This window comes from Pseudonaja textilis, chromosome 1 (assembly GCF_049901715.1).
Source record: "Pseudonaja textilis isolate UNSWEBS1 chromosome 1, rPseTex1.2, whole genome shotgun sequence".
Lineage (NCBI taxonomy): Eukaryota > Metazoa > Chordata > Lepidosauria > Squamata > Elapidae > Pseudonaja > Pseudonaja textilis.
In genome coordinates this window covers 326,084,922-326,097,485 of record NC_141990.1, presented here as the reverse complement: position 1 = coordinate 326,097,485, position 12,564 = coordinate 326,084,922, and the positions used below count along the sequence as shown (strand labels likewise).

Here is a 12,564-nt window from a genome sequence, read left to right as displayed (position 1 = left end):
AGTGCGGCCCGCAGGGGGAATGGACCTCTGAAGGAAGTCCCACCCGCCGTTCCTCGTCGTGGCTTCTTCTCCAGCCTGAACTTTAACAAGTCCAAGTACAGGTCCAGACTTACTGAGGATCATCTTCAAGCCATACTGAGGGTCTCAAGTGCCTCCTCTCTCAAGCCAAATGTGGCTCAGATATGTGAGAGGAAGCATTGTCAAGTCTCTGGCAGCAAGGAGTAAGCTGGAGAAGCCATGTTCTGAGGAACTGTTCATGATCTTCATTCAATGTTCCATTCATTCATGTGTTCAGGACAGTTCATGTATTGGAGAAATCATTAACTGTTGATGACATTTGAGGATATTTTTTTAACAACGTTTTTTGTGGAATTTCTTATGCGGCCCAGCCTCACCCAGCCTCTACCTCCAGCGGCCCCCAGGTAAATTGAGTTTGAGACCCCTGCTGTAAAGTCTCCATTGCCTCCCCACACCCGGGGGAAGGTCACTGCAAAATCCCCATTCCTTCCCCATCCCACTAACCTGCTTTCCAGCACCGTTCTCCTGTGCAGGGCAACCAAAGAAGACCCAGCCGATCAGCTGGGACTGAATGGGAGGTGGAGAAGAGATGGGGGCGGGGCCAGTCAGAGGTGGGATTTGCCAGTTCTCCAAACTACTCAAAATTTCCGCTTCCGGTCAGAACCTGCTGGATACCACCTCTGGACTGAGCGTTCTAGCCTAGATTTGGAAACAACACCTGCTTGGTGAATTTGGGCTCATGAGTCTCAGCTCAGCTTGCCAAGAAAAATGCAGAGACTTTCCAGGCAGTTGCCAAGAGTAAAAAAAAAAAAGACTTTATAGCGGAAAAAACACCCCCAAACATATAGAGTAGCACTTAATCAATCTTGGCTGACAAAAGCAAATAGAAGGTGTCTAACTGTTCTTGGCTGATCTTTAAAGCTAAGCAGAGTCAACTGTGGTTAGTTCTTGGATGGGAGAGCGTCTGGCTGAATGGGAAATTAAATGCTTGGAAAAAAAGGCTAGGTCAAACCACTTCTGTGCTGCAATGTTGCTAAGATATTTGCAAAGGAGGCAATTGAGGGCATCTTCCTCTCCTTTTAATAAAAATATTGTGAAACACAACCTTTGATGACGGCTATCTGAATTCTTTCCGAAGGAGCTCTTGCACACTGATTGAGCGCAACACAACCTTCTCCTTTGTTCCTTTTTTTTTTTTTTGGTCTCTTACTTAGAAAGCTCTGTGACAGAGGTTGTCAAATTACTGAATTTCATAAACCACCATGAAGTCCTTTAATCAGCATACAAGTGAGGCTCAAAGTCTACATGCAATCACAACCAGATTGGGGGGTCTTTTTGTAGTCTTTCATTAGCGCACACCCACACACCCCTTTGATATAAAGACAGGGGAGGAATACAATTAAACCAATAGGAACCAAAGCTAAGGCTGAATTGTTCCTCACGATGCCCTGTATCAAATTAAGGTTCGTGGGGAGAAGAAGACAGTAAATGACTAAACTACCTGGGCCTGCCAACTCCATAAATGTGTGCGGAAGGAACCGGAATTAAATCAGGAAGGGTCTGGTAGCATCTTTCAAGAGCCAGAAACACTTCTCAAAGACAAAAGGCGCTTCGGATGAAATGAGCTGTGGCACTCGAAAGCGTCTGACTTTTGAAAAAAAAAACGTTTAGTTCAGGGGTGTCAAACTCGATTTCATGGAGGGCTGCATCAGGGTTGTGTTTGACCTTAGGGGGGGCTGGGGGGGAGCGTGGCCGGCTCGATGTCACTTGCGTTGGAGGCTCCTGTGGTGTCCCGAGTGCTTTGCCAATGAAAACAGGCTCCCGAGCTCCGTTTTTGGCTGTGACGGCCTCCTGAAATCCTTTTCCAGTGAAAATGCAGCTCAGGAGGGCTGATTGCGGAGCTCGGGAGGGCTACCCGCGGCCTTCTTGAGCGCCGTTTTCGCTGGCAGAGGCACTGAGGGCCAGTCCTTTGCAGTTTCCAGGGACGCACCATGGGCCAGATCTAAGCACCCTGCGGGCAGTGGTAGGATTCGAAATTTTTTACTACCAGTTCTATGGGCATGGCTTGGTGGGCGTGGCTTGGCTTGGCAGGTGTGCTTGGCGGGCGTGGCAGGGAAAGGATACTGCAAAATCTCCATTCCCTCCCCACCCCTCTAACCTGCTTTTCAGCTCCGTTCTCCTGTGCAGGGCAACCAAAGAAGACCCAGTCAACCAGCTGGGACTCGGGAGGCAGAAAATAGATGGGGTTGGCGGGGCCAGTCAGAGGTGGGATTGGCCGGTTCTCCAAGCTACTCAAAATCTCTGCTACCAGTTCTCCAGTACTGGTCAGAACCTGCTGAATGCCCATCTCTGCCTGCAGGCCGAATCTGGCCCCCGGTGCCTTGAGTTTGACACCCCTGACTTAGTTGAAAAAGTGCTCCCCAGATTCTTTCATACAACCAGTCCTTGACTTACAACCATTCGTTTAGCAATCGTTCAAAGTTTCAACGGCATTGAAAAAAGCGACCTACAATCGTTTTTCACATGATTGTTGCACCATCCCCATAATCGCATGATTAAAACTCAGGTGCTCATATTTATGATGGTTGTGGTGTCCCTGGATCACACGATCCCCTTTTGCGACCTTCTGACAAGCCAATTCGATGGGGAAAGCCAGATTCACTTAACAATCGGGTGACTAATTTAACAACTGCAGTGATTCACTTAACAACTGTGGCAAGAAAGGTCATAAAATGGAGCAAAACTCACTTGACAAATGTCTCGCTTAGCAACATCATTTTCGGGCTTGGTTGTGGTCGTAAATCGAGGACTATCTGAATACGGCATTAATGCAATGCTTCCCAATTTTTTTCCCTTTATTATCCAAAATCGCTTATCAGAAAGTTTTAAACTTGAAGGACCGACTGCAAGGCCTTTCCTTCAACACTGCTGTAGCTTTGATTGGTTGCTGAATGAATGGTCGTAAGTAACTTGAGAACTACTTGTATTATAAAAATATTATCACTGAATGATCTGTTATGTCATTTCAACAAATTATCATTGGTAATTTCATTGATTTGCATCTTCGTGGGAATCCTTTGGGGGATTTTTGAATGTATTTTAGTACAGGTGGCAAAATTAAATCAGTTTAAATCAATTAAAAACATCTGTTTTGTTTGGGTAATGGGTTCCGGTGTCATTATCCAAAGAAAAAAACCATTTTCCCCAATTTTCAGTAATTTACTCAGGCATGGGAAGCAATGCATAATAGCACCTTGTCACACAATCTTTGGTGATTATTTTATAGTTTTGATCAGAAGCATTTTTGCCTCCCTTCCACCAGTCACCAAATATTTCTCATCTCTTTCTGCGACATAAAGCAGAGCCCTGAAACTGTCTTCCTGCCACCCCCTTACTCTCGCCTCACAATCAGGAGGCTGTGAGTTCGATCCTAGGTAGAGGCAGATATTTCTCTCGCTGGGCACACTGAGAATATATCTGCTGAACAAAACTCCACATTGGCAACAGGGAAGGGCATCCGGCCATTAAAACACTCTGCTCACTCCATTCAGTTGCCAAGACTCCATCCCGCAAGGGATTATGGGGTTGTTAAATGACAATGAGTATGATATAATGTAATGTTATAGGGTCATTAAGATAGATAGATAGATAGATAGATAGATAGATAGATAGATAGATAGATAGATAGATAGATAGATAGAGAGAGAGAGAGAGAGAGAGAGATAGGCAGGCAGGCAGGCAGGCAGGCAGGAGAGAGATAGATAGATAGATAGATAGATAGATAGATAGATAGATAGATAGATAGATAGGCAGGCAGGCAGGCAGGCAGGCAGGCAGGAGAGAGATAGATAGATAGATAGATAGATAGATAGATAGATAGATAGATAGATAGATAGATAGATAGATAGATAGATAGATAGACAGAAGATAGATAGATAGATAGATAGATAGATAGATAGATAGATAGATAGATAGATAGATAGATACGCAGGTAGGCAGGCAGGCAGAAAGATATAGATAGATATATATATATATAGAGAGAGAGAGAGAGAGATAGATAGAAAGATAGATAGATAGATAGAAGATAGATAGTTAGATAGATAGATAGATAGATAGATAGACAGACAGATAGATAGATAGTGATAGAGATAGAGACAGAGACATACTGAGCCCTTTTCTTACCTGTGACTTCCAGAGGGACCAAGTCCTGCTCATCATGAATCCCAATGACAATCTCACATCGATAAAGTCCCGCATCACTGGCCCGAGCTGACAGAAACAAGAGGGTGGCATTTTCTCGATGGTGAGGGTATCCGGGCAAGGCGACCCTGCCCTCGTAGTTTTTGGAGATCTTCACCACATTATCCTTGGCTACCAGCACAGGGAGATCTTCCGGCTGTCCAGTGGCAGACTGTACTTTGCTCCACTTGATACGGGGGAGATCAGACAGTTCACTGGGGTTCAGGGGGACGGAGCCTTGCAAGAGAAACAGGCACGGCAGGGACACCGGTTCTGCCAGCCCAACCCGCACTGGTTGATGGCTGACTTTGTTGATGTGGATCACTTTCCCGGGATCCTGGGAACCTAGGACAAAAGAGGGCCACAAATTAGAAGAGATACCTGCCCGGATCACGGATTTCTTCTTGAAAGATTAACCTTTCAGCCTGGTTAACACACGACCCCTGCCTGTTTTCACATAAAAGGACTCCTTGACTTACGACCCTTCATTCAACGACTGTTCAACGTTACAATGGCCCTGAAAAAAGGGACTTACGTATGTCAACATTGTATGTCACAGCTGTCGCTCAACAGAGGGGTGGGGTGGGGATACGACATCACCTATCTCCCGTCTACAACACAGTCCTTTCATCAGTTCCAAGGAGGCTCCATACCCATTTGCACCCCTCGGGTGACCCTGAGGACACAGATAAACCTCCAGGTGGCCTCAGGGACTCTGTAAAAGGATGCAAACGACCAGCTGTCTGCAAGGATTAGAAATCCTTCCCTTCCCCACCATCCAATCAGAGCTTGAAGAAGCTTCTAGGATGAGAAGCAAAACGCCTTCAAAGAAAAACCAGAAAGTCCAGTTGCCTCCCGAAAAAAAGCGCCTTTGGGACTAACTGAGGGGGCCCTGCTGTCTCTGCGATCCAGTCTAGATTTTTCTTGAAAACCTCTAGTGATGAGGCACCCACAACTTCTGGAGGTAAGCTGTTCCACTGATTGGATTGTTCTCACTGTCAAGAAACTTCTCCTTAGTTCTAGGTGGGCTCTTTCTTTCTTGAATGATCTTCTACTCGTTACTTCTTCTCCAGCCCTCACGTACTTTGGTCAATCCCCCTCTTCTCTGTGACAGCCATTTAAGTACCCCTTTTTTGTACTTAAGTACCCCTTTTTGTTCTCATCTCCTTTGTCCAACAGGCATAGCCTTGCCATCAAATACTGACCATTTTCTGAGTGACTTATTTATTTATTTGCACTGTTTCCCCAACAGACGTCACTGTATAATTGTCTGCTTCTTTCTTCCTTTGACAGACCCAACAGCCTAGATTTATGCTATTCAAATGATTTCCTGATCCCAGGAATTGGCTTCAACCCAACCCTTTCAAATCTATGATCATTGTAATCTGTAGACCACACGGCATGTTCATACGATTCTTTGGCGTAAATTTGAAAAACATTTTGCTGTCAACCCTGCATTACCGCTAACATAGGTTTTTGAAGATAAAGATTTGTTGGAAAAATATGAGGACTGGAAAACCAGTCCTATTTTGGTGCTGGAAAAAGTAATCCTAAATTGCATCAACAGAGGGATACAATCAAGATCAAGAGAGGTACTAATACCACTCTATAAAGCCTTAGTAAGGCCACACTTGGAACACTGCATCCAGTTTTGTTCACCACATTATAAAAGAGATGTTGAGACTCTAGAAAAAGTGCAGAGAAGAGCAACCAGGATGATTATGGGACTGGAGACCAACACATACAAAGAAAGGTTATAGGAACTGGGCTTGGCTAGTCTAGTGAAAAGAAGGACCAGGGGAGACAGGATAGCAGTCTTCCAATATTTGAGGGGCTGCCACAGAGAGGAAGGGGTCAAGCCATTTTCTAAAGCACCCGAAGGCCAGACAGGAATAATGGATGGAAACTTAACAAGGAGAGATTTAACCCGGAAATAAGGAGAAACTTTCTGACAATTAACCAATGTAACAGCTTGCCCTCGGAAGTTGTGGGAGCGCCATCACTTGAGACCTTCAAGAAGAGATTGGACTGCCATTTGTCAGAAATGGTGTAGATCTCCTGCTTGGGTAGGGGGTTGGAGTAGATGACCTACAAGGTCCCTTCCAACTCTGATTATCTCTGTTAATCTGTTAATTTCATATATAGTGTGGTGGAATGTAGTCTGGATTCCCAGGAAGGAGGGGCTGCATTCCAGAGGACAAAGAGACAGTGAAGTTTGGTCAAGAGAAAGAGAGTTAAAATGGCTCCTCCCTAGAAATTCTCAGAGTATAACTTTAAGGATGCAAGTACAGGTAGTCCTCGGCTTACAACAGTTCATTTAGTGACCATTCAACATTACAACATCACTGAAATAAGTGACTTATGACCAATTTTCACACTTACAACCGTTGTAGCATCCCCATGGCCACATGATTTACATTTGGATGCTTGACAACTGGCTCACATTTACGACAGGTGCAGTGTCCAGGAGTCATGTAATTGTCAAGCAAAGTCAATGAGGGAAAACCAGATTCATTAACAACCATGTTATTAATTCAACAACCTTAGTGATTTACTTAACAAAGGTGGCAAGAAAAGTTGTAAAATGGGGCAAAAACTCACTTAACAAATTTCTCACTTAGCAACATAAATTTGGGGCTCAATTGAGGTCGTAAGTTGAGGACTACTTGTAGTTCCTTAAGTTTGGTGAGATTCTGTCTTTAGGTGAGGAGCAACTGTATTTAGAAGTAACTCTGGATGTCTTTTGGGGGTTTGGAAGCCGACAACAGCACAGGCTTGCCTAAGTAAAATTTTCTTGCAATTTTCCTCTGTTCAACAGTTAGTATGTCCTCCTTTCTCCCCAGTCCGTGTCATTCTTGGCCTGCTCAGATATCTGGTTAACCATAACCGTCATCAACAAAAATTAGTGTTCCGCAATGAATGGAATCATAAACGAAGCAAGTTGGCTGGGTCTCTCCAATATGCTAAGCAGGGCTTCCAAAATATTAGCAACGGGTTCTCTGCCTGGTTGCTGGGTGGGTATGGCCATGGTGGGCGTGGCCTAGTCAGCCTCCTGCACCACAGCGGGTGGGGGGGGAATTTTTGCCCTCCCCAAGTTCTGGGGGCTTTCCTCAAGCCTCTGGGACGGCAAAAATGGCCTCACTGGGCTCTGGAAGCTCTCTAGAAGAAGCCAGAAACGGGCCTATTTCTGGCCTTCCCAAACTTCCGGTAGGCCCATCTTTCACCTTCCCCAAGGCTCCACACACACACACTGCACTTACCTGCATCCAAAATGGGCCGCGTGGGGACACTTGGGAGGGGAGGAATGGGCGGAGCCAGCCAGGAGTAGGATTTGGGGGTTCTCCAAAGTGTGCAGAATCTTAGCTAGAGGTTTTCCCGAACCCCTGTGAACCCCCAGCGGGCCAGCCCTGGTGCTAAACCTCTAACACACATGCATACGCACAATCCTAACCAGGATTAAAAGCAATCTTTGCCTCTGCGAAAGTCTCTGCAGGTGTTATGAGATGGTGGCCTCTAAGTCCGACCTGTTTTGCAGTGGTGCTAGGAGAGAATAAAGCCAGAAGAGAATATACATGGAACCAACTTCCAGCTGAGGTATTACGAACTGTGTTTTAAACATGCTTGGAATGAACACATCTCTATCATCTGGGGAAAAAAATGAAATAAATTTTTAAAAACTCAAAGGGCAGACTCGATAGACTGCTACGTCTTTTTCTGCTGTGATTTTTCTATGTTTCTATGTCATCTTCAGCATCTTGAAATGAAGCATTGGCTACAAGACAGAGAGAGCCAGTTGCAAATGTAGTGGGTTTTTTTTTCAGCACTGCACAATGCTTTAGTGTCTGTTCAGAAGAGATGCTTCAAAATAGGTAAGAGTGTGAATACTGCACCTGTTGGTTGAGTTTAGAAAAAGGCACAGCTGCAATAAATTGCTTTATTGTTGCTTAAATGAATGCCAAAAGTCACTGGAAGTTGGCAGAATTTAATATATTCTTTTCTGTTCACAAAAATGTGAAGACACAGCTGCCAGTTCATTAGCTGGTATTGGCCTTCCTACACATCGATTTTTTCCCAAGAACTTGGGAAGTTGTAAAATATAAGTGGAGCACATGTGAAGATCTAAGCAGTGTGGCATTTTGTGATTGACACATAGAAATATTGTTAATAGATTTTTTAAAAAATTCCATTTAAAATTTTGAGGTATGGTACCCATTGTGCCAATAACCACCGTGACACCATCCTGTTTGGGTTATGCTATCATCTTTCCATTTTGATTTTCAGATCTTAATACTTTGTGATCTTCTCCAATCCTTTGTCTTCTATTCTACTATCTCCTGGTATTGCCACATCAATTATCCACACTTTTTTCCCCTGTTCAACCACATTTCAGTTTGGTGTGTTATAAGCCAAGTCTTTTATCAGTTTGTATTTGAAAATGCCACAATATTTTGGTCTGCTCATTTTCATCTACTTTTTCAATTCTACGTTCTCATCAATTTTTCATTACCAGTACATGATAATTTTTACAGATGTTCCAGTGAATCATTTTGGCAACTGTGCTATGTTGTTGTTTATCATCGGTTTACACAATCTTCTTGTGCAAGCTGAGTATCTGATCTATTGTTCCTTCTGCTCCTTTGTGCAATCTGCACTTTGAATCATTTGATTATACACAACAGGACAGACACAGACTTCAGAAGATAATTAGGACTGCAGAAAAAACAATTACTATCAACCTGCCTTCCATTGAGGACCTGTATACTGCACGAGCAAAAAGAGGGCTGTGAAAATATCTACAGACCCCTCACATCCCAGACATAAACTGTTTCAACTCCTACCCTCAAAACGACGCTATAGAGCACTGCACACCAGAACAACTAGACACAAGGACAGTTTTTTCCCAAATGCCATCACTCTGCTAAACAAATAACTCCCTCAATGCTGTCCAACTATTTACAAAGTCTGCATTACTATTACTATTAATCTTCTCATCACTCCTTATCACCCATCCCCTCCCACTTGTGACTGTATGACTGTAACTTTGTCGTTTGTATCCTTATGATTTTTATCGACGGTTTCCTAGTATGATTTGATTGCTTATTGTACCCTATGACTATTATTAAGTGTTGTACCTGATGATTCTTGACAAATGTATCTTTTCTTTTATGTACACTGAGAGTATTTGCACCAAGACAAATTCCTTGTGTCCAATCACACTTGGCCAATAAAGAATTCTATTCTATTCTATTATTTTTTTCAGTTCTGGCCTTGGTTGTATTAGTTCGAATAGCTTGCTCTCGTGCAGCCCAAATCAAGCCTTCAGTTTATTTTTTCTATTAAAAAAATGTTCCAGTTGCAAGACATTGCCAGAGTTTATCTTTATCCACTTTCCCCTTGGTCTTTTGTAGAAATTGACCCTGTAATGCATTCCTAGAAGTAGGCTGCTTTAACCTATTGCTCTCCTTCAGACTCTAGTTCCCTAATATTCTGCTAGCTTCTCCACAGCATGTCTTTTTGTATTGAGGATGAGGGTGATGAAGTAAGGGGCATTTATTGCTAGAAGAGGTGATTATGAATAAGAAATCTAATTGCAAAAAGCTTTTAAAGGGCTAATACTTTTGACCCTTTTGATACCAGCCTTTCAGCTTTGAGAGGAATTAGCCAGAAGCATTCATGGGAGATGAGTTGTCCAAAATGTCAAGTTGGCAACTATGATTGGGTGATTAAAGCCCTGCCCGGTTTGCATGTGCGTCACATTTAATTTAATCTTAATTTAAGTTTAATTTAAGTTCAATTTAATTCAATTTTTAATTTAATTTTGGGTTTAAATTAATTGAAGTTTAATGTCTAATTTTAATTAATGAAGCTTTTTATGGCTTGGCATTGGGTTACCTACAGAGCCACTTTTCCCCAGTAAAGCTGCCCCAACTACTGCATTTGGGCCAGGAGAAGTATCAGGCTGAACCCCATTTTCAGGAGTCAAGAAGACTGAAATCAGAAGTGGTATTCAGCAGGTTCTGACCAGTTCTGGAGAACCAGTAGAGGAAATTTTGAGTAGTTCAGAGAACCGGCAAATGCCACCTCTGACTGGCCCTGCCCCCATCTATTCTCTGCCTCCCGAGATCCAGATGATCGGCTGGGTCTTCTTTTGTTTCCCTGCACAGGAGAACGGAGCTGGAAAGCAGGTTCGTGGGGTGGGGAGGGAATGGAATTTTGCAGTAACCTTCCCCTGCCACGCCCACCAAACCACGCCCACCAAGCCACACCATGCCAGCCACGCCCACAGAACCAGTAGTAAAACATTTTGAATCCCACCACTGATTGAAATCATTGGAAATCTGAAAGTTCAAATCTGCCCCTGACTTGTGAGGAACCAGGTGGGATACAAAACAAACACAGTCAAAGAAAACAGGTGAAGCCCCTTTTATTCGTTCACTTTGCTTCCAAACTCAGAATATTCTTGAGACAAAAGACAAAAAACTCCCACACAAAGAGTTACAAGAAGAAGGGGAAAAGCAACACAAACCAGGCAAGATAGGGGCTTGAAGACATCCACAGATAACACACAATGAGAAGGATGCCAAACTCAGAGAGGAACCATAAACTAGAGATATTTCCATGCTTTGTTTCCAGCGTTCACCCGTAGGCAGGTCCGTACTCTTATCTAGTTGTCACAGCTGCAGCCCATGAAGAGGATTAAGGCCCTCTCCTCTCCAGTAGACCACGTGTCTCTCTCTTATCCTCTCCTCCCTGCATGCCCTGGGATGGAGACGGGATGGGCTTGGGTTCTCTTCCGACTGCTCAGCCGGCCTCTGCCCTTCTCCAGCCTCCTCCACAACCTCCGGAGCCACACTTCCACTCCCTGTCGGCTGTTCCTCCTCTCCCTCAGAGTCCAACTCCACCAGGGGCATGTCAGACTCCTTTACAGCCCTTGAACTGGCCCTGTGCATCCCTTCTCAGCTTTCTCTCTACCCGTTATGCAGCTGCGGGCCTGGCTGTCTCTTTTCTGACTTCTCCCTAGACAGCATTTCTTTGCTCCTGATTCTCAAGGTCTTCCTCATTTATTACTGCAGGTTGTCATGAGGCTGTCTTTATCTTGTCCCACACGCTTGAGGGGGAGAGAATGGCTTAAATTATCCCTAGCTGTACAATGATAAAATTGTCTCCCCCCCCCCGCCCCCGGACACTCTCAAATGACAGCCTCCAGAGAATAAAATCTGTTTGGCTTTGTCATCCATTACCCTGAGGGAAGTCACGGATTGCCTTCAGAACACCACCGGTCCGGAATGCGATGACACAAGTACAGTTGGTCTTCGACTTAACGACCACAGCTGAGCCCAGAATTTCCATCGCTGAGCAAGATGGTTGTTGAGTGAGTTTTGCCCCATTTTGCGACCTTTCTTGCCACAGTTGTTTAGGGAATTGCTGCAGTTGTTCAGTCAGTAACACGGTTGTTAAGTGAATCTGGCTTCCCTCTTGACTTGGCTTATCAGAAGGTCGCAAAAGGTTGATCGCATGACCTTGGGACACTGCAACCATCATAAGTACATGCCAGTTGCCAAGCATTCAAATTCTGATCATGTGACCATGGGGGACGCTGCAACGGTCATAAGCGTGAAAAATGATCATAAGTCACTTTTTTCAGTGCCATTGTAAGTTTGAATGGTCAAGTAATGATCATAAGTCAAGGACTACCTATTGTTATGGGTGCACTTCAATATATAGCCCTGTATGTAAAACAGCGGGCGTGCAGCAATCGGCTGTGCCGCGCGAAGCAGCCGAGGTTGAAAAGCGGGCAATAGAGCCGGGGCAGGTGGGAAAGCCCAGCAGCTGATCGTCAGAGTGAACTGGTTTGCTCACAGATGTTCATCGGAACTATCGGTTCAGCCAAACCAGGCCGAACCACTGAACTAGCTACTTTATTGCTCAATGCTTATTTCACAGCGATCTTCTCAGACTGGCAGTTTGCCCCTGGGAAAGACTAGATAAGGTCCATCAGTATTCAAAGGAGTCTGAGTTGGACCTTCCCCTCTTGTGTCGATGTAGAGATTCCAGACTGATACCCTGCTTGACCCCTCCTCCTGACTGGGACAGTGCCTCTCCAACAATCCTGCCCTGAGGCCCTGTTGCCCTAGCTTTACTGGCATTCATGAAGGCCACAGGGACCTGACTTATCCAGCAAATCTTTGGCCACCAAGGGTTCTCAATTCACTGGTTCATTATGCTGTTTTATTTTTACTATTTGCTGAATAGTGGTTTGGTGTTTCTGATCTCTTTATGTTTTCCTGTTTCACTTTTCCTGAATGC

At 44.4% G+C, this 12,564-nt stretch overlaps 1 protein-coding gene across 1 annotated transcript in view; it reads right to left on the bottom strand.

The window, feature by feature from the left end:
- NCAN (neurocan) overlaps positions 1-12,564 on the bottom strand; it is a 151,431-nt gene that overhangs the window by 78,169 nt on the left and 60,698 nt on the right. Inside the window, exon 3 of the mRNA XM_087921126.1 lies at positions 4,201-4,602. Coding sequence (XP_087777252.1) covers positions 4,201-4,602 — 402 coding nt within the window. The remainder of the gene's footprint in view (positions 1-4,200; positions 4,603-12,564) is intronic.